The 21939-nt window shown below is 47.0% G+C and overlaps 2 protein-coding genes across 5 annotated transcripts; both read left to right on the top strand.

Annotated features, from left to right (window-relative positions):
- Window positions 1–3069: 3069 nt before the first annotated feature.
- praf2 (PRA1 domain family, member 2) lies at window positions 3070–7375 on the top strand. Its single transcript, XM_068336705.1, has 4 exons — window positions 3070–3288; window positions 4800–5017; window positions 5926–6114; window positions 6725–7375. The coding sequence occupies exons 1-3, from the start codon at window positions 3110–3112 to the stop codon at window positions 6063–6065; spliced, it is 537 nt and encodes a 178-aa protein (XP_068192806.1). The 5' UTR covers window positions 3070–3109; the 3' UTR covers window positions 6066–6114; window positions 6725–7375.
- Window positions 7376–9536: 2161 nt separating this feature from the next.
- Window positions 9537–21055, top strand: nfe2l1a (nfe2 like bZIP transcription factor 1a). Of its 4 annotated transcripts, none has more exons than XM_068337847.1 (9): window positions 9537–9774; window positions 11855–12347; window positions 12439–12627; window positions 15179–15319; window positions 16241–16306; window positions 16375–16521; window positions 16609–16759; window positions 17183–17863; window positions 17982–21055. In XM_068337847.1, exons 2-9 carry the CDS (start codon window positions 12078–12080, stop codon window positions 18947–18949), a joined length of 2613 nt encoding a protein of 870 aa, XP_068193948.1. In that variant the 5' UTR covers window positions 9537–9774; window positions 11855–12077; the 3' UTR covers window positions 18950–21055. The 4 variants fall into 4 exon arrangements, with proteins under 4 accessions (XP_068193948.1, XP_068193946.1, XP_068193947.1 ...); XM_068337845.1 differs by having other exon boundaries at window positions 12439–12636; XM_068337846.1 differs by lacking the exon at window positions 9537–9774 and having other exon boundaries at window positions 10134–12347; window positions 12439–12636.
- Window positions 21056–21939: the final 884 nt, after the last annotated feature.

Raw genomic sequence — 21939 nt, 5'->3', positions numbered from 1 at the left:
TGGATGGATGGATGAATGGATGGATGAATGGATGGATGGATGGATGGATGATGGATGGATGAATGGATGGATGGATGGATGATGAATGGATGGATGAATGGATGGATGGATGGATGGATGGATGGATGGATGGATGGATGGATGGATGGATGGATGGATGAATGGATGGATGGATGGATGAGATGAATGGATGGATAAAATTAATGGGCAAAATTTTCAAAAGTACCACATGTAGTTTGCTCTTCACTACTCATTCATACTTTCAGATGTCTTAACATTAAATATTTTTATATAATTCCTTCACGTCATAAAATGTAACCAGAACTTTAGCTTCATGAATATTTACGTCTTTACTCAGGATGTTATAGTCCTGCATTTTACATGAAATGTTGAGACTGGGTGACATCATCATTCCAGTGGAGAGAACTAAATATTTTATTGACAAATTCATCAAATCATTTTCTTTCTATATCTATAGTTTTTTTTTAATAGAATACTTTATCCTCGTCCTATCTAGATATGGACTGACATCATCTCATAATTTCAGGAGAATTCAAGCTCATGAATTCAAACACATGAACTAAGAAATTCTTATATTAAATCAGACAATCATAAATACTTGGAAAACTTTGATTCATTCTATTTCCTGTAAGTGTGTTTTTTAATGGAATTTTCTAATAATATAATGCTTATGGAACAATATTAACATCCTTCATAATAAAGTATTGAGTGGTTGAGTATAAAACAGGTCTGAAAAGGTTTGTTGAGTAAATATAAACCTTAAAATAATGAGAACTGACAAATAATAGTGATTTTGGAGTCATAAACAATTAGTTGGTTTCTCAAAATAAGAACACACTATAAGTGAGGGGGTGAGGCGGGGGAAACTCTGGGTGCGACGCCAGTGCGCTGCGACACAATAATGATTTAGTATCTAAATATAATAATGGTGGAATTTGTCATAATGATTTGAATCACAGAGGAATTAAAATTAATTTCTCAAAATAATTACTTTCTCGACATCGGGGAAAACGTTTTCAAAATAAGAAACTTTCTACAAAGATAATTTAGGACCTCAAAATAATATTATTGAGAAATTTCTCATAATCATTCAGCATCTCAGAAGAATGAACTAAGTATCCCATAATAAGTAAGTCTCACAAAATACTATTTATGTTAAAAAAAATAACAAAGGAAGGACGTAATGTCAGAAAAGATATGTATGTATATACTGTATAAGTACAGTATATTATATATTTATTTATTCTTCTATTTATCTGTTCTTCTTAGACTAATGGTATCTCAAAATGACTGTCTCAAAAACATAATGAGTGTCTCAGGACAGTAAGTTATTCTTAATTAAGATTATAATTTCAAATTAATAATTTACTTTATACAAATAACAAGTCAATAGGTACAATAAATATTAAACAACACTAGTACATAAGAAATATGCACTGAATTATACCAGTGATGATTATCAGAAGAGGCGAAACAGTGGTGAGTGGCTGTTTGTCCGTCATATGAAATCATGATAAGCTGGCGTTTCATCCAGGGTGTACCCCACCTCTCATCTGTAGCTCACTGAGCTGGACTCCAGCTGACACGGGACCTGAAAAGTGGGACATGAATGACTGAGAACAAATGATTTAGAACAACATGTCCAAAGTCCAGCCCACTGGCCAATCATGACCCTGGGGCCACTGACGGCCCTGGGGCCAATGCGTTTTGTCCAGAAATAGGTTAAAATTGTGCTACCATATGGCACAAACTGGGCATGCAGTTCCTTTTCTCAACTCATGGGGGCAGCATTGTGTAACATGTCTGTCAGCTGTCATAAACCTTCAAAGAAGAAGACTGAATAATGGACCAATCACGGCTCACGCTGCTGCTGGTACTCTTGCTTGGGGGGGTCCTCCCTCCATTTGTTGTCCCTCCATGTTCTCCAGGGGTTCACAGCCCCCACCCAGCTGTCTGAATGATGCTGTTCTGACCCCCCAGCTGGAAAGTTGATGGTGAAGCTGCAGCTTAAAGGGAAGGTGGACATTACAGTCTGTTCAAGACAGCTGGTGGAGCTGATGGGTCTCCACCCCCCCTGATGGAGCTGATGGGTCTCCACCCCCCCTGATGGAGCTGATGGGTCTCCACCTCCCCTGATGGAGCTGATGGGTCTCCACCCCCCCTGATGGAGCTGATGGAGCTGATCGGTCTCCACCCCCCCCTGATGGAGCTGATGGGTCTCCACCCCCCCTGATGGAGCTGATGGGTCTCCACCCCCCCTGATGGAGCTGATGGAGCTGATGGGTCTCCACCCCCCCTGATGGAGCTGATGGGTCTCCACCTCCCCTGATGGACCTGATGGAGCTGATGGGTCTCCACCCCCCCTGATGGACCTGATGGAGCTGATGGGTCTCCACCCCCCCTGATGGAGCTGATGGGTCTCCACCTCCCCTGATGGAGCTGATGGAGCTGATGGGTCTCCACCCCCCCTGATGGAGCTGATGGGTCTCTGTGGGAGCTGTGTAATGACACCATGGACTGTCACACGTTCATCTGGGGTTCTGTGTCCTCATGTGTTCATCTGGACGCTGACATTTGGGAACTTCATTGTTCTCGTCATAGAAATATGGGGATCAGACCAGTAGAGAAAATAAAATAAAATAAATCAGGGAGTGTTGGCCCCCGCACACGTTCACATTATCACATGTGGCCCTCTGTAGAAAAAAGTGGGACACCCCCTTCTTAGAATCAGGTCCCTTTCACCGCAGCAATGTTTTTAATTTATTTTTTTATTAAATAAAAATGTAAAATTAATTTAAAAAATAAAAATAATAACAATAACAGTAATAATCATAAAAATAAAAATAAGAGTCTGTGCTTCCACTTCCGTGTTCTTCCTTCCATCCAAATTAATATTTATAATTTATTTCTAAATAATATTTCTGTGACGTGTCTCCTCTGTGCACAGAGCGAAAGCGCGTTCCCGATGTTTGAACGCGCGCGTCATCAGAAAGGGAGCGCGCTCCGGACACCCGCACGTCTCCTTTTTTTGCGTCCTCCCACATTACCGCGTTGCATTGTGGGAAAGCCAGTGTGCTGCGGTGTGAAGATGGCGGGCGTGCGGCCGCCGCCCCTGCGGAGCCTGGAGGACTTCCTGCTGGACGCGGCCCGGTTCGCGGGGCCCGACGTGCGGGACGCGGCGCGCTGGAACCACCGCGTCATCAACAACCTGCTGTACTACCAGAGCAACTACCTGCTGTCCGCCCTGGGGGGGCTGCTGCTGGTGGGGTGAGTCCCCCCAACACCCGGAGCTGTGGCCGCTTGATGCGCTAAAGAGCGTTAGAACGCGTTATAACGGTTTTACGCGCAGCGTCGTGACGTTTCCACGAGGATCAGCTGACAAGTTTGAGTCAGGAGCAGAAAGTCTTCCTCCTCTTCCTCCTCCTCTTCCTCTTCCTCTTCCTCCTCCTCCTCCTCCTCCTGCTCCTCCTCCTCCTCCTCCTCTTCCTCCTCCTCCTCCTCCTCCCCCTCCCTCTCCTCCTCCTCCTCCTCCTCCTCCTCTTCCTCTTCCTCCCCCTCCTCCTCCTCCCCCTCCTCCTCCTCCCCCTCTTCCTCCTCCTCCCCCTCCTCCTCCCCCTCCTCCTCCTCCTCCTCCTCCTTCTATCTTCTCTGATTCTGTGATGGAATTTCTCTCAACTTTTGCTTCTCTGTTAAAATCCTGGCTCAGGGTTTGATAAAGTTTGACTTATGACCTCGTTCACACCCGAACCAAAGCGGTGACCTCGTTCACACCCGAACCAAAGCGGTGACCTCGTTCACACCCGAACCAAAGCGGTGACCTCGTTCACACCCAAACCAAAGCGGTGACCTCGTTCACACCCAAACCAAAGCGGTGACCTCGTTCACACCCAAACCAAAGCGGTGACCTCGTTCACACCCGAACCAAAGCGGTGACCTCGTTCACACCCGAACCAAAGCGGTGACCTCGTTCACACCCGAACCAAAGCGGTGACCTCGTTCACACCCGAACCAAAGCGGTGACCTCGTTCACACCCGAACCAAAGCGGTGACCTCGTTCACACCCAAACCAAAGCGGTGACCTCGTTCACACCCAAACCAAAGCGGTGACCTCGTTCACACCCAAACCAAAGCGGTGACCTCGTTCACACCCGAACCAAAGCGGTGACCTCGTTCACACCCAAACCAAAGCGGTGACCTCGTTCACACCCGAACCAAAGCGGTGACCTCGTTCACACCCGAACCAAAGCGGTGACCTCGTTCACACCCGAACCAAAGCGGTGACCTCGTTCACACCCAAACCAAAGCGGTGACCTCGTTCACACCCAAACCAAAGCGGTGACCTCGTTCACACCCGAACCAAAGCGGTGACCTCGTTCACACCCGAACCAAAGCGGTGACCTCGTTCACACCCAAACCAAAGCGGTGACCTCGTTCACCAGGAGCCCCGACGACCGGAAAATCTACATTTTTACAAAAGCTGTCCGGAGGAACTCGTCAGCGGCGCCCCCTAGTGGAGGAAGCGTCAGACAGGGTTTAATATAATAACAGGAATCAAGTGTCAACGCGACTTTGTTGTTGGTGTCACTGGCTGGGGGGTCCAGATTAGAGTGGAGGTGGTGTGAGCAGACGAGGAGGTGAAGGAGGACCAGGAAGACAACGTCTCAGTGTCTCCGTCATTTCCTGAAACACTCACTGTCACAAAGAAACGCGAGCAGTCGTGCACCTGTCCGTTATTTTGTATTGGTAGCTGATGAACTGCTGTATTTTTTTCCCCCCAGGTATTTCCAGCCCCTGCAGCTGTTTGTGGGGGGGGTGGTGGTCACCGCGTTGTTCCTGGGTTTCGTGTGGGCGGCTGAGAACCAAGCCCCCATCCGCCGCTTCCGGAGAAACCACCCGTCGCTCACCGTGTTGGCGATTCTTCTGTCCAGTTACCTGTTCGTATCGCTGCTGGGGGGCGTGGCTGCATTCCTGTTGGGGATCGCCTTCCCCATACTGTGTGAGACACACACACACACACACACACACACACACACACACACACACACACTAATTTACATTTATGCAACAGTTGCATTAGCAAATTAAAATCATAAAAGGTCACAGGTCTTGAATGACCTCATAAAACCTGCTACCTGTTCAGGTGGTTCTGAGAGGTCGTTCCTGAACTGACCTGTGTGTAACTGACCTGTGTAACCTGTGTGTTATTTATTTAATGTATAACCACCATTTGAGGTCATTTAAAAGTCATTATTACTCTAAATATCAAAGTAAGACTGACCAGAGACAACAACAGGACATAAAAACAACAGGTTTGGGTCGTTTCTAGTCGAGTCGTTCACGTATCATCAGGTTTACTTCATTCAGTGTAGTTAACGTCAGTGTTCGTCCGTCCGTCCACCAAATGTCTTCACAACCGCTGCAGATAGAAAGATGAAACACACACACGACTCAGGCAGCGAAGGGCATGAAAACGAGGTGATGGCCTTGACCTTGGGAAAACTAAGTCAAGGTCAGATTTCAACTTTTGTACATTTGTTTTTTACATTTCTCAGGAACCGGATGAGACAAAGACAAAACAAAAGGCGTTATATTCAGGGAGGAAAGGGAATGAACATTAGATCACAGCCTTGACCTTGAAAAAACTAGGTCAAGGTCACATTTTCACTTTTATACCTTTGTAGGTACGTCTCTGAGACTTAATGAGACATAATCACAAAACAAACTGAAACATTTTCAGGAAGCCAGAGGCACAGAAACGTGTAGGTCAGGGTCAAATGTTGAATCCAGGGGTGTCGCAGGATGTTGTAGTTCCAACGTGTGTGTGTGTGTGTGTGTGTGTGTGTGTGTGTGTGTGTGTGTGTGTGTGTGTGTGTGTGTGTGTGTGTGTGTGTGTGTGTGTCACAGTGGTTCTGGTCCATGCGTCAGTAAGGCTACGTAACCTGAAGAACAAGCTGGAGAACAAACTGGAGAGCATTGGTCTGAAGAGGACCCCCATGGGGCTCCTGCTGGAGGCTCTGGGGCAGGAGCAGGAGGCGGGGTCCTAGGAAGAGGAGGACCTGTGCACAGTGGGGGGCGCTCTGGGCACCATCCCAGGTAAAGGGCTCCAGACGTTTTATGATGTGGGATTGGTCCGAGCAGAGGAAAGGAAAAGCGTTGGGTTAGGAGTGACATCCAGAGAAAGACACGAGATAAAGGAGCTGAGAACAAGAGGGGGGGGGTCTGTCCCCTGATACCTGTCAGTTTACCTACAAGAGATTTAACTCCTGACAATAAAGATGGAAAGTTACAGGAAAAACTGAAGTACTCGCTGTGATCCATCTGACCCTCAAAACCATCCAGTCAGACTTTAAAATGTGTCCTGAGAGGAAGGTGTTAATGCAGTGAGCCCCCAAACCCTAAATAAGGGGTCCCCACTCCGTTCAGCAGTTTATCTCACCTGAAACTGTTGTAAAGGTGTGACAGCTGAAAAAGATCCACACTAAAGTTAAAGTGGTTCCACACAGCTCTTATCCGGTGGGACTGGACAGACAGCATGACAGGAGAGCTGTTTACTGGGGGGGGGGGGGGTTGGTTTTCTTTAGCAAAAGTCCAAATTACATTTTGAAATAAGTTTAACCCCCCTCATAAAACACAAAGTGAAGCCAGAACATTACAGGGGAGATGCAGCCCCCAGGTGTAACACTGAGTCCTGTTTGTGTTCCAGTGCCACGTGGAAACAGCTGCTGGAGGCCCCTCCCCCATCGGGGGTAAACCGTTACGCCTTCATCGCTAAAATCTCCCCACAGGACATAACTGACACGCCCCCCCCCACTGGAAAACTCAGCTGACGTGATCTGAAGAAAACGTGACTTGTTAAAGGTGAACATGCAGACCAGACTCGATGGTGACCCCGGCGGGACGTTTAGGTACCCTAACGTCCACTGGGGGGCGTCAGACGGACCCGTTCCTGTTGGTGTTTACACTGTTGTGGTGAGAAGAAGAGGAGATCGGACCCGATGAACACGACCAACAGCATGTGGAGGGACCCAATGACTGAAGTAAATTGTAAACATTCTGCCCCGTACCGTGACCTCTGACCTCCACTGCTGGTCAGGTGGAGGAACCCCAAACTGGGAGGGAATGGAAACGTTCAACCGGCCATTGCTTCATTCATCATTCCTCAGTAGGCGGCACCACCCTGAGGACGTGTCCTCTAGCGCCACCATCAGGTGTCCACATCACCCCCCCACAGGAGCTGCGACACAAAGTTCAGCACAAACACTCCCCAGCAGGGAGTCGGACCGCCGCGAAAATGTCACGGAAGTTGAAGGAAAAGAAATAAATACATGTTGAGTGTTTTCTTTAAGAACGGCTGCTGTCGTGTCGGAAGCTCTAAACACGTGTGTTCCTGGTGACATCCGTGTTCGTGGTGACATCCGTGTTCGTGGTGACATCCGTGTTGGTGGTGACATCCGTGTTGGTGGTGACATCCGTGTTCGTGGTGACATCCGTGTTCGTGGTGACATCCGTGTTCGTGGTGACATCCGTGTTCGTGGTGACATCCGTGTTCGTGGTGACATCTGTGTTCGTGGTGACATCCGTGTTACTGGTGACATCCGTGTTCGTGGTGACATCCGTGTTACTGGTGACATCCGTGTTCGTGGTGACATCCGTGTTACTGGTGACATCCGTGTTCGTGGTGACATCCGTGTTCGTGGTGACATCCGTGTTCGTGGTGACATCCGTGTTCGTGGTGACATCCGTGTTCGTGGTGACATCCGTGTTACTGGTGACATCCGTGTTCGTGGTGACATCCGTGTTACTGGTGACATCCGTGTTCGTGGTGAGATCCGTGTTCGTGGTGACATCCGTGTTCGTGGTGACATCCGTGTTCGTGGTGACATCCGTGTTGGTGGTGACATCCGTGTGTCACAGGTGAAGGAACTTTGGACTCCATGAATAAATGTTGAGGCGTGTGCTAAAGGTCGGTGGTAGAACCACCAACATTTCCTGGAGCCTCTTCGTAGCGCTTAATGCTACCTAATGTTAGCTTCCTAGCATGCTAACGTGTACCGTGCTGAGCATTAGCGGCTACCTGTGATGGTCTTCAGTCATTGGTTCATCTCTACCCTGTCAGACGTTTTCCCAGACGGCAGCAGGACCAGACGTTAGCATGTAGCTAATGCTGTGTCTGAGCGTGTCCACTGAAGGCTCATGGGACGTCTGGAGTGCTCAGACGGGATTGGACGCCCAGCTGGACACATGGACACGTCCTACGAAGGTCTAGTAGCGGTGGCGTACTGAAGACCACGTCGGTACTGGTCCCAGCAACCCCCCCGGGGCGCTCTGACGTTTGGTTCCGTTGTAAGTCTGCATTACATTCAGGGAGGGGCTGACGGTAAACAGGTGTGTCAGGTGATCCGTCTCTCGTCTTCTCTGGTCATGTGACTCAGACTCACCTGAAGGTTCTGTTCACCTGGAACACGTCTGTCCCACCAAGAGGAACGTTTAGTACCCCGTGGGCAGGAACACCCGGGGCGGTCTGGTCGTGGGGGGGTCTAGTCATGGGGGGGGGTCTGGTCATGGGGGGGGGTCTGGTCATATGGGGGGGTTCTAGTCATATGGGGGGGTTCTAGTCATGGGGTGGTTCTAGTGATATGGGGGGGTTCTAGTCATATGGGGGGGTTCTAGTCATATGGGGGGGGTCCTAGTCGTGGGGTGATTCTAGTGATATAGGGGGGTTCTAGTCATATGGGGGGGGGTCCTAGTCATGGGGTGGTTCTAGTGATATGGGGGGGTTCTAGTCATATGGGGGGGGTCTAGTCATGGGGGGGTTTCTAGTCGTGGGGGGGTCTAGTCATATGGGGGGGGTCTAGTCATGGGGGGGTTTCTAGTCGTGGGGGGGTCTAGTCATATGGGGGGGTCCTAGTCGTGGGGGGGTCTAGTCATATGGGGGGGTCCTAGTCGTGGGGTGATTCTAGTGATATGGGGTGGTTGTAGTCGTGGGGGGGGTCTAGTCATGGGGGGTTCTAGTCATATGGGGGGGGTCCTAGTGATATGGGGGGGGTTCTAGTCATATCGGGGGGGGTCCTAGTGATATGGGGGGGTTCTAGTCATGGGGTGGTTCTAGTCATATGGGGGGGTTCTAGTCGTGGGGGGGTCTAGTCATGGGGGGGGTTCTAGTCGTAGGGGGGTTCTAGTCATATGGGGGGGTTCTAGTCATGGGGTGGTTCTAGTCATATGGGGGGGTTCTAGTCATGGGGTGGTTCTAGTCATATGGGGGGGTTCTAGTCATGGGGTGGTTCTAGTCATATGGGGGGGTCCTAGTCGTGGGGGGGTCTAGTCATGGGGGGGTTCTAGTCATATGGGGGGGTTCTAGTCATGGGGTGGTTCTAGTCATATGGGGGGGTTCTAGTCATGGGGTGGTTCTAGTCGTGGGGGGGTTCTAGTCGTGGGGGGGTCTAGTCATGGGGGGGGTTCTAGTCATGGGGTGGTTCTAGTCATATGGGGGGGTTCTAGTCATGGGGTGGTTCTAGTCGTGGGGGGGTCCTAGTCGTGTGCCGGGTGTGAACAGGTCTTGGGTGGGTATTTCTCGTGTCCTCCAACACGTCCGTCTCCACGCGTTCCTGTGTTTTTCCTGTGGGAGGGGCTAGTGACGTCACAGCTGAGCGTGGCTACATAAAGCTCACCCCTCCCGCCGCCGGCAGTCGACACTGAACCGAGTCGTGAGGAGGTCCTGGGGAGGAGCCGTTACCGACACGCCGCGGACCCCCGGTGAGAGTCTTCTAGAACATGTTTACTAGTGACGTCATCCCACCGGGGATCAGCGTGTACTGGTGTGTGTGAGTGTGTGTGTGTGTGTGAGTGTGTGTGTGTTACTCTGTGTGTGTGAGTGTGTGTGTGTGTGTGTGTTACTGTGTGTCTGTGTGTGTGTCTGTGTGTGTGTGTGTGTGTCTGTGTGTGTCTGTGTCTCTGTGTGTGTGTGTGTCTGTGTCTGTGTGTCTCTGTGTGTGTGTCTCTGTGTGTGTGTCTGTGTGTGTCTGTGTGTCTCTGTGTCTGTGTGTGTGTCTGTGTGTGTGTGTGTGTCTGTGTGTGTCTCTGTGTGTGTGTGTGTGTGAGTGTGTGTGAGTGTGTGTGTGTGTGAGTGTGTGTGTGTGTGTGTGTGTGTGTTATAAAGTTCCACTCGTGAACCGACGTTCCTGAACCGGTTCATGTTTGAACCTCAACACGTGAGCAGGTCGGTGACTTTAGACATTTAATCTGTAATTAGAGTCGTTCTTCCTCATCCGGTAGAGATTAGCCCCAACAACAACACACTGATCCCGTTTCCGACCAGAGGAGAAGATTCACTGTCAGTTTTAAAGTTTCAGAGCTCAGTCCAATCAGTTCATGTCTGAATCAGACATTTTTCCAGATTAACAGACTGCTGTTTACCTGTTATGAATATAATCCAGATTAACAGACTGCTGTTTACCTGTTATGAATATAATCCAGATTAACAGACTGCTGTTTACCTGTTATGAATATAATCCAGATTAACAGACTGCTGTTTACCTGTTATGAATATAATCCAGATTAACAGACTGCTGTTTACCTGTTATGAATATAATCCAGATTAACAGACTGCTGTTTACCTGTTATGAATATAATCCAGATTAACAGACTGCTGTTTACCTGTTATGAATATAATCCAGATTAACAGACTGCTGTTTACCTGTTATGAATATAATCCAGATTAACAGACTCTGCTCTCATCAGGCATTGAGTGAATAACAGGAGGTGAACCATGAGGTCAGATATTTTTATCAAGTACAACAGAACACCAGTTATTAACCGGTTAGTTATTCTCTGTTCTAATTCTGTTCCATCACTTTTAAAAGTACACCCCTCTGGTTCTGGTTCTGGTTCTGGTTCGGTGACCCGGGTCAAGGCCTGGCGCTCAGAGCTTCTCCAGCTCCTGCTCCAATCAGCTGCTCCCCTTTGGCGTCTAAACAGGTCGCCACAGAATGAAAGTGAAGCCGGCGTCTCCAGAGGAGGGAGGAGGCAGGGACAGGGGTTTTTCCAGGCGGAGGGTGGTAGTTACATCATGGGGCGGGGTGGGACAGGCAGGTGGTTGCCCCACACTCCTTCCAGGAGTAGGTCCAAGTTACTGAGAACAGTGGGGGTGTCCTGATCTCTAGTGTGGACAACTAGTGCCGTTATTATCACTAGTGCTGGAACTGTTGTGACTGAATGTCAGAGTCCGGGGGGTGGGGGGGGTCCACTGGGGGGGTGACCCCACTGTGTTCATCACTGCAGCACGAGAACGTTCAGAGATTTTCCCCAACATCCCCCTGATCATGCAGGAAGTTATAGTTCAGTGTACATGAAACCTTTTAGAGAGGTGAGGCGTGGGTGTGTCAGCCACGCAGATAATTATGGGATTGTTTGGTCTGGATGTGGGCGTGAGCCTGTAGAAGTCAATATGCTAATTTAGCTACTTTGATTACATTGAATATTTCGTGTTCACTGTTAAATCATTTAAAATACTGAGACCAAACATTTGTAGTTTAGTGAAATTCTCCACGGTGACGACATGTTGGTCATTAACAGCTTCTGACCCATTAGCCACAGCTAATGTTAGCATTCAACCACCTTCTACTTGATATGACTGCATTGGTAGTGTTTCATTATAATAAAGGACAGATGCATATTTATAATGGAATATCCACACGTTTAATTCATGCTTTCTAGGTATTCATTGTATAAATAAGATGAAAATGTAAATCTGTAAACATCACAAGTGATAAATATGGGTAACATCTGCCATGTCAAGTACCTCTGGTCTGATCTAAGTTCTTCTCTTTATTCACAGGAAGAAGTTTCCACGAGCAGCAAAATGTTTTAGATGAATGTCCGACAGCGGAGGAAGTTCCTCTCAGTCATCTCTTTATTTTTATCGCGCTCAGTCTCGAAAACTCAGTCCCTATCTGGGCGTTGAGCAGCTGTGACACAGGAGAACCGTGTAGTGCCTTGTGTTCCACCTCTGAAGACCGTAAGGCAGACCCTCATTGGTGACCAGTCTGCGTGGTGGACTCATGCAGTACCTGAAGAAGTACTTCATGGAGGGCCTGATCCAGATGGCCATCCTCCTCAGCCTGTGTGGGGTGAGGGTTGATGTGGGACTGCCCCCCTCCTGGCATGAGATGATCCTGGGTCCGACCTCGGCGCTGACCCAGACACAGTTCCACAACCTCCACAACCACTTAGAGGACGGCCACAGTCTGCACCCCAAGAGCGTGGACCTGGACGGGTTCTTCACTGCACGGAGGCTGCTGGGCTGGGTTCACTCCCTGGACAGACTCCAGGTAGGAACACCTGTCCGTCCGTCCGTCCACCACCTTTCACAGCAGTAGATGGTACGGAGAACCGGGTTGAATTCCATCCCCGTCACCACAGGTCCCCCACGCTGAGCTGGAGACGTGGCTGGTCCAGCGGGAGCCCGACCCTGTGCCTTTGGGGGTTCCTGACCAGACTTTGCCAGTGGGGAGAGAACCTCCTGTGGTAGAGAGAGACCGGACTGCCCCCCCTGTGGACCCCAGACCCCCACCTGGTGCTCCACATGAAGAAGATGATGAGACGAAAAGGGTATTTAATGTATGACTCTGATACTAGGTGCCCCACCATGAGATGGCATCTCATTGATTGATTTGATTGATTGACCAGCATGGTCTCTGGTTCAGAGGATGGATGGACGGACGGACGGACGGACGGATGATACTCTGCAGGTCCACTCAGGTCTTGCTCTGATGTTTCTATGGTGATGTGATTCAGCAGCATCAGGCAGACGTGTTCAGTGAACAGCTGTTGAAACCACTATACAGTATTTATATTTGTGGCTCCCAATGGATGTGGATGTGTTCGTAACGTCACCAAAGTCAGTAGGTGAATTAAAAACGGATGTTACAGCTGTTTGGACAGGCCACAGCTGTAGAGCCAGTCTGTCATTAATCTGGTTTGTTACTAACAAAAACTAAGATTTGACTCACATAAATGGATTTCATAGCTAAGTATTGATAATCTGCACATGGAGTTCATTCAGTCAGATGTGTAAAGATGTATGAAGGAAAAAGGGCTATTTGTTTACGTATAGATCAGAGTATTCATGGAGGCAGGAGTGTTCTTTATTAACACTAACAGAGCTTTGAGGATCTTGTGAGACGATGAGTCAGAGCTGACTCACCCACGATGACGTGATGGGGGAAAAAATGAGGCAATACAATCAGCACAGTTGAAATCCAGTCGCCGCGCCCTGCTGGAGAGGACACGCCTTCTACATAAATATGTATTCAGCGCTGTCCAGGAGACGTTGGGTCTTCTTTGTCTCTACTTTGTGAATGTGGTGGCTTCTGCTGGGACGCAGCAATCTGATGGTCCTGTGTTCATGTCAACAGGGAAGAGTAACATGTTTAAAATGGTCAGGTGTGAGCACAAGATGTGTGTGATGTCACTGCACCAGAGGACCATCACCAACATTTAATCTGGGTTGAATGAACTTTAATCTGTGGATGAACACGTTCATCATCCAGCAGGTGCTCCGGTCAACACGTCTGAATCCAGGGAAGAGGACGACACCGACAGGGCTTCCATCCCGTGAAAGAAAGGGAATTAGCATGTTTTCTAAGTCAGGTTACGTATGAGGGATTTCCACCAATCACGGCTCACGTCCACTCATGTTCATGTTACAGAGATTACATGTGGTCAAAGTCCACTGGAGCAGAAGCATTCTGACGCAACAGAGGGTGGAGCTCACCAGCAGACTGGATGGGATAGAAATAGAACACACACACACACACACACACACACACACACACACACACACACACACACTGCTCCTCCCTGCTGACCCGTTGACTGACTGACTTGTTTTGAAACCTAATCCTGGCCGTTGCGTTCTGACACACAGTAAGGATCGTGGGTTTTGCAATAAGTCTTGTTTACTTCATAAACACACACACACACACACACACACACACACACACACACACACACACACACACTTGGGTAGGGTCCTACATGTAAACAAATGCACAGAAGAGTCCTCAGGTTGTTATCGTGGGCTCACCATTGCAGCTGTTGTTTTTAATGTTAACGATGTCTTCTTATACAACACTAATGAAACTGAATCAGGATCAGAATTGTAATCGATAAAATTCAAACTTTTCAGGACAGATTTCTCTGAAATTTAGGAGAAAGGCTTGAAACTAATTGTAATAAATTGACACTTCCAGGATTGATTGAGGGATTAGAATCCAGTATTCTGATTTCCTTGTGAGCTTTTTTGATGATCTTGATGATTTGGAGTTTACAGCTATTATTTTATTATTTAAAACACTGCTCCCCAAACCTATTCTGTTGGTCAAGTTGTCTCATGCATGTCGGGCGGTGCTGGGGGAGGTGACCAGCTTTTTCCTGTCAGTCCTCAGTGCCGTGGACTCAGAAGTAGAAAGCTAACATGTTTGTCACGTGTTAACCCGGGCTCTCGTCTGCACTTACCGGGCAGTTTAAGGGTGATGTGAACAGACAGGGTGGACACACACATGTAGAAAGCCACATGTATGTACTTGCTGGCTGTGTCCCAGGGTTGAGTGGGTTCAGGAGAAGGTTGAAGTTATTCTGAGCCTGGGTTAAAGGTCTCTATGGCGTGTGAACGCAGACTGTCCCACAGCAGGACTCCACTTCATACGTGTTCACTCAGTGAATCAATAAGTCAGCGTGGTGGGATGACCTCCACTCTGCCAGAGATCCATTTGGCATAATGTCACGTTCAAGTCCAACATTTTCTCTGTCTGGGATGTTTGTGAGGCGTTGGCGTGTCTGTGAGGGTTCCTGCTGGTCTCCAGTTGGGGTGAATTAGTGACTACATGAACCGTAGGTGTGAATGTGTGATTGGTGATTCGTCCTCGCCTTGTGAGAAAGTCTCCTCGACACCCAAAGTCATCTGGGACAGGTTCCATTCTAAGGGATTGGATCTGCTCCAGGTTAGTTTTTTTCCCCTCATTGTTGTTCTCATGGGGGGTTGTCTCATTGTTGTTCTCATGGGGGGTTGTTGGGTGCCAAATGAACAGTCGCGATCTTTCCAGTGTGGTTTCTAGACAAAAGTTTAGTTGATTTGATTCATTTTGGTCTCTGTTACCAGGAGGAAAGACATCATGTGCTTCACAGAGAAGAGCAGGAGGATGAGGAAGACCTGGCCAGGATGCACAGCCATGACTGGAGGACAGAGGGAACAGGAAGTGCTTCTATCGACACTCAGCTACCTGAGAATGAAGTGGCCCAGGTGAGACACAAGTACCTGCTATGTACTGATACTTACCAGTGATGCTTCAGATAAGGACCCACTACATCTGGTGTGATCCAGAGACGTGGATCCCAGATTGTCTTTTGAGATTGAAACACAATCCACACAAGTTCTAACGGAGGAAAAGGGATTCCGAACATGGATAAAACAGGACACCACAGGGTAACAACACACAGACATCATCACTGATACCTAGTCTGAACAGTTGTGGAGCTGACAGGAACTGACTGCTGCTTCAGCAGGACAGATGAACCTGGAACTGTCTTGAGTTCACAGGGAGGCCTCTGTTGTGGTGGTGTTAAATATCAAACATGGCCGGCATACATTTAAGTCCTCCATCTTGATTTTGGGACAGAAGTTAAAAGAGAGCCCCAAAGTTGAGATGAGGTCAAAGGTGAACGGTGATGAGCTCCAGTGCAGAGGGGGTGGTTGTGGTTCAAATGGTAGAGTGGGTGGCCCAATAACCTGTATGTTGGCGGTTTCAAACCCACCTCCATCCAGTCATACTCTGTTTGGTCCTTGGGCAACACATTTCACCAGTGTGTGAGTGTGAATGTCAGGTCAGCATGGTAAATAAGAACTGGTTCTCAACCGACCCAATCGGTTCAATAAAGGTTTAAAAAAAAAAGAAATGGAAAGACAAGATGGAGAGTCCGGTGAACAAAACCATAAAAGTCAATAAGGGAGATGGAAATAGAGACATGGACTCGTTGAGTGTTTTCTCTCACTTGGTAGAGATATTCTAGAATGTGATGGTCTATTATGGGGTTGAAGTGTCCAATAAGAACAGATTCCTTCCTCTCCTTTATCTCCTCAGCAATGCTAAAACAAACATGGGCATCGCTATCATGCTACTGCTAACCTCTCCCTTGTCTGTTATTCACTTCATTTTCTGTCCAGACATCTTTCTCCCTCCAGGAGTGTCTGAGGCTGCTGCAGGAATCCTTCCCCCACAATGAACCACAGGTGAGCCTGTTTGGGTCCGGCTGCATGTCACTCAGAAATCCACATCTCACCTGTTTTCTTACCCTCAGTTACAACGAGGTGGAGATAATGGGGGAGAAGTGGAACGTCTATCTTCAGACATTGATTCAATGCTGTCCCCAGTCATCACCACTGGAGACCCCTCCCTGGACCTGGATCTCAACTGGCAGGAGCTTTTGGATGTCATGGAGCCGGAGGTGACAGAGAGGGAGGGCGTCATTAAATAGTCATGGGAGAGTCGGCTAACGGGATCACCTGAGATCAGTTCTCATTCTTTCTGTCAGGACACAGATGTCGACATGATGGCTTCATTTGATCTCCTACACGATTCCATACCCAATGCAACCCTCCTCGGGTCTGAAACTTCACAGCAAAGCCACGAATCAAGGGAGGCGGAGCCAGAGATTCCTCTCCTGGAGGATTTACCTGAGCACGGTACTTCAGTTCTGAAATGACATTTAGGTAAAAAACGTATCCAGATGTTCCATTCTGCAACCCGAGGGTTGAGCCTTGTCCTGGGAGACGGCAGCTTGATCGTGATGTCAGCACACAGCTGAGCTACTTGTTTCTGTAGCTTAAGAACACTCAGCTGTGTGGTTAAGAAATTCCACCAAAGTCACATTACAACATCTGAACTGTCTTCAAGACAACTGTGCGATCTACCTGAACAGTATTTGGAATGTTCATGATTACCTTATTATCGTCAGTTCAAACATGTTCATTTGGGATTTGAATAAACTGTTCAAATGTAGGAGTCGAGGACTTCTCTGACTACCTTCAGAACTCAAAAAAATAATTATCATTTGTCAAACACCAAAGTTCTTTACATTTGTAGAAATATACTGTCTCTGTCTGCAGGTTTGCTGAGGCCCTTCGGCTCGCCAGAACCTCAGCCACGTCTGTCTCCACTGACCCCCAGTGCAGAATTGGATGACCACAGCTCAGCCCGCAACACCACAGTTCTGAACCTTCTGAAGAACGACGTGAATCCTTCATACAGTCCTCCAGATCACACAGATGGCCCTTCAGAAGACTTCCTCTTGGGACTGAATGCAGAAGATGACTCTGGTGCCTTTGACATGAATCTGCTAACACGAGAACTTGTGGATACCACGGAAGGAGTTTCATCTCTCCAGCATGATCCCCATCCCGAAGACCTTCTTAGTCATGGTGGAAACTATCTTCCACATGATTTAGCACCCTCTGCTTTCACCTCATTTCCAGCGGAGAATTGCTTGACTCAAGACCATCCAACAACTCCCCCCTCCTTTCTGTTTGATGATGCTGCTGCTGAGGATGAAGACAGACTACTGAGCCCACTTGGTGACCTCTTAGATAATGCTAGCTTCTTGAATGAGATTAGATTGGACTTAGCTCTTGAGGAAGGGTTCAGTCCTGAGTTGGCAGCCCGTCTGGATGAGGAGGGCTACCTTTACCATGGAAAAGACCAACAGGAATCTGGGAAAGGTGAAAATGACTTCTCAGGCTCCAGCATGGCACCCATGGATGGTCAGGATGAACCAAGACAGCATGAAAAAAGTAGTTAACTACAAAGTTCTATGAAATTATTTTTTATGCCAAACTATTAAGTTTCTAACTGCTAAATCCAGTATCTGTCAAACATGAGACCTTACCTTGACCTGTCCTCATGTTTCAGGTGGTGAAAATGAGGACGATTCGGACTCGGGTCTTTCTCTGGACTTCAGCAACAGCCATGCTTCTCCATGTGCTTCTGAGGCCTCTTTATATTCCTCGTCTCCTTCATCTTGCATTTCAACTGAGGAGAGCACCTTCTCTGAAGATGCTGAGGAAGGATCATTTACTTCAGATATGGAAGCGGAGGTTAGCATTAAGCAGGAGCAGCTGGACGAGGAGGAGCTGGGTGCAGTCGGAGGAGGATACTCTGATGGGTTTAAGACATTGTTCCCTCCCTGCTACAAGGAGGAGAAGTTACTTGATGGCTTAACTTTCCTGGGGCATATCAGCCATGATCACACGTACAACCAGCCCTGGGAAGCCTTGTCCTCATCATCCATGTGTAAAATGCCCACAAAACCAACCAAATCCTCATTGAGACATATTAATGCCAAGCCTTACCATCCCCCGTCTTCCAGACACATGTCAGGCACCAAAACCTGGAGCCGGGATGAGAGGCGTGCACGAGCCCTGCAAGTTCCCTTCTCCAACGAGATGATTGTTAATCTGCCAGTGGAAGAGTTTAACGACCTGCTGGCTAGTTTCCAACTCAGCGAGGAGCAGCTCACCCTTGTCAGGGACATACGACGGCGTGGCAAGAACAAGATAGCGGCCCAGAATTGCAGGAAGAAGAAGATGGACGTGTTGCTGCTTCTAAACGATGACGTGTCGCGTTTGATGCGCCACCGTTCACGGTTGCTACGGGAGAAACAGGAAGCCCTGAGGAATCTCCAGGAAATGAAACGAAAACTGGGTGTAGTGTACCAGGAAGTCTTTTCCAGGCTGAGGGACGAGGAGGGGAGGCCACTGGATGCGATGGAGTACCTTCTTCAGTTTGAGCCCAGTGGCAGCGTCATGGTGGCCCCACGCCAACAGGGACCGGCACTACCACTGACCAAATCCATCAAGAAACAGACAAAGAAGAAGTGACGCACGGGATGTACCATTAGGAAATGGAAGGAGAGCGAAACGATTCCTTAACACGACTGGTCAAAACCACAAAAAAACAGGCAACACTAAAGCACTGGTGGACGGAGATGGAATTCTTCATCTGGTGTCGGTTGAAAAGTAGTAGTTTGCCATGAAATTCTCAAACACCAAACAGATAACCTGAAAGGTGGTGACCATCAGGAATATACTGCTGATGAGAAGAGTCCATTCTTTATAAACGGGTTCAAAACGTCTGGTAGGATACTACCAGTAAGAGCTGAGCCAACGCTTTGCTGTCTCTGAGTCGACTCCCGGGTGCTTCTGAAGATAAAGCCAACAGATTGGCGGCGGGCTGGATCCTGCCTGTCACTAATGCAGTCACGCTTGAGGACTCCTCAGTGACTCTTGGCCAATGGGATTCCTGGCACACATGATAGGAAGTTGTTATCATGTCCTCTTTCTGGTAGGGCTGCACCCACACACCCAATTACACTTCATGTGTCAAGACTTTGGGTTGTGGGGATAAACTTTTTCAGTTCCCAGCAACAAGACAGATGCTTGCCAAAGAGAACCATACTTTTCCCCAGGACTCAAAGGTGTTGGTGACTATGGTGTGAAATAGTGTGCTGTGGTCAACTATTAGCCATTTAGCCATGCCTAGTGCCCCAAAATTCTAACTCTTAGAACTAATTTCTTTCCCTCAACGAGATGTGTTTGAATGACTTTAAATAGGAATGAAAGATCAGATATACTGATTAAACTCATGTAACATCCCAAAGATATCCATAAATTATTTACAGACCAAATACACCGTTTGCATGTGTAGTTGAACTAGATGCCCGAAATGTAATCATGCCTTAGACTTACTTATCATGCACTTCATGTGCTGTAGATATTTTAAATAGCCGTTATCACCTGTGGAATCTTCCCACTAATGGGCATGTTTGGCTCCACTTTGCTGAACTTGTTAAAATAGCACATACAAGTTAAAATGACCTTGTCTAGAACATGAAAGTTATTTTATTTTTTAGAAAAAAGCCTTTTTTTTTGCCTACAAGCCAATTTACAATGAAGCAGTGCCTGTGAGTTTTTGTTTTAGTGATAATAATCTCAAATACAAAACTCTTTACCAGCCATATACCATGTGGTGGGTTTATTGGTATGGTCTTTTAGCCTAATGGGATGTCCTTGTGATTCAGGTGGATATACTGTTTTTTTTTTTTTTAAATTGCCTTAAGCTCTGGAAATGTCCTCTGAAAATTCGATGATTATAGCATTCACAATGTACTAAGATTCTCCTAAACTGACAGCAGTCTTTGATGAATGTGACTAGTTTCTACTGACTACAGCTTGCCAACAGTGGGTTTCACCTGTGCCTTAAACAGATGTCTTTGTCTGTGAAGCAGTTTTGTAAATTTCAAACAAAATGTTGGGATTCAGTATTTCACCTAGAGTTTAGGGTTACCCTCAGATATGAGCTCTTCTAAAAATGATTGGAACTTGTTATCTAAGATGTTAATGTTTTATGAATCGTTAAAAAGCTCAACATGTGCATGAATTCTGTCTATTGAAACATAAATAATAATTGATTAAAATCAATTGTCTCCCAACATGTCTTCCAATGAGGCTGATGTGTTGAATGTTGGGTTGTTATTCAGTTTTCTCAGTCAAACTTGCACAACTAGATATATACTTTAATATTAATCCCAACTACTGTATGAAAACGCAACAATAGGTCTACAGTAGTCCCGATTGTAGCACTAGTTCACTAGTACTGTAGCAATGATCAACCAGTAATAAATGGTTCATCATTGGCAAAATCAGCTTCTCAAGAATGAACACCCATAGGAAAGATCTAGGAGTTTAAAATGAGTCTTCAGATCTTATTGTTGATACAGACTTTGGTAATTAGTAAAATGGATATCAAAAAGTTGTATTTCAGAGTCATGAAGACCAAGGCTGAACTTTTTACTATGTGATGAATTGCATGCCAAACACTGTAGGAACACGCTGTTATGTGTATGTATGAATACCCAATGTGCTTGCTGGCTTTCAAGGACTTGGGAACATCTGTAATGGTAAATAAAAATAAATATTTCAAATGCATTTCTTTGGGGTAATTGTTGTCTCCACAGCCAGAAGAGCTGCATGTTGGTATTGCGACCATGTTTCTGATGGGACGCTCAAATTTGAGGTGGTTTGAGATTACCGATGGGGAGTTTCCATTCTATTCCATATAGTCCACAGATTTACTCTCCTACAGGAAGTGTCCAGTTGTGTTCCAAATAATAGCAGTGTGTTCAGAAAAGTGGGTAAATCCTAATGAGCTTTTATTTCCATACATGCAAATGCACTTGAAACACTGCATTCTACTCCAAATGGAAAGTAGAAAATGTACCACAGTTAGTACATACCAGAAGTGATAAAATATTAGTTTGCTTGGGGGGAAAAAAGCAGCGTCTGTGTTTTCTTAAACATTTGCTGTGTAAACTTCAATCTTTTTCCCTGTGAATCACTGAGCTCATGTTTAGGTGTATAACCATTTGCTTCTGAGAACTGTTTTATATCTGTGATGCATGGAGTCAACCAACCTGTATTGCAGGTATTACAGGCCATTGCCAATTGACAGCATTCCAGATTTCCTCAAAATCAACATTTTTGATATCACTCACGTTTCCTAATAGATTAAGGTCCAGGATTGGACCCAAGAAGCTGCTTCCTCACTTCAAGGACATTTCCTCTTTGGCATAGAGAAACATGACTTCAAGTACTTTGGTTGAAACTTAGTTTGTGATGTTAAGCTGTTATTTTGAACAGTTATTTAGCTCATTTTGTCTGGTACACAAACAGACCTTTCCTCCAGTGCTATTATATTAAAAAACGTCCCAGTCAATGCTGGAACCAAGGCTTGTGAAACGGTTGTAATTTTTCTGTAATCTTGTTGGCAGACAAGAATTACATCATTCATTCAGGAAATTCCTTGGTGCACA

The sequence above is a fragment of the Antennarius striatus genome, chromosome 16 (assembly GCF_040054535.1).
Source record: "Antennarius striatus isolate MH-2024 chromosome 16, ASM4005453v1, whole genome shotgun sequence".
Lineage (NCBI taxonomy): Eukaryota > Metazoa > Chordata > Actinopteri > Lophiiformes > Antennariidae > Antennarius > Antennarius striatus.
Note: the sequence above shows the minus strand (reverse complement) of the source record. Positions and strands in the feature narration are given on the sequence as shown.

Coding starts and splice junctions, on each gene's coding strand:
- praf2 (XM_068336705.1), top strand. CDS start 3,110: ATGGCGGGCGTGCGGCCGCCGCCCCTGCGGAGCCTGGAGGACTTCCTG. Junction 3,289..4,799: donor GGGGGGCTGCTGCTGGTGGG/GTGAGTCCCCCC, acceptor TTTTCCCCCCAG/GTATTTCCAGCCCCTGCAGC. Junction 5,018..5,925: donor GATCGCCTTCCCCATACTGT/GTGAGACACACA, acceptor TGTGTGTCACAG/TGGTTCTGGTCCATGCGTCA.
- nfe2l1a (XM_068337845.1), top strand. CDS start 12,078: ATGCAGTACCTGAAGAAGTACTTCATGGAGGGCCTGATCCAGATGGCC. Junction 15,320..16,240: donor CTGAGAATGAAGTGGCCCAG/GTGAGACACAAG, acceptor TTTTCTGTCCAG/ACATCTTTCTCCCTCCAGGA. Junction 16,522..16,608: donor TGGATGTCATGGAGCCGGAG/GTGACAGAGAGG, acceptor TCTTTCTGTCAG/GACACAGATGTCGACATGAT.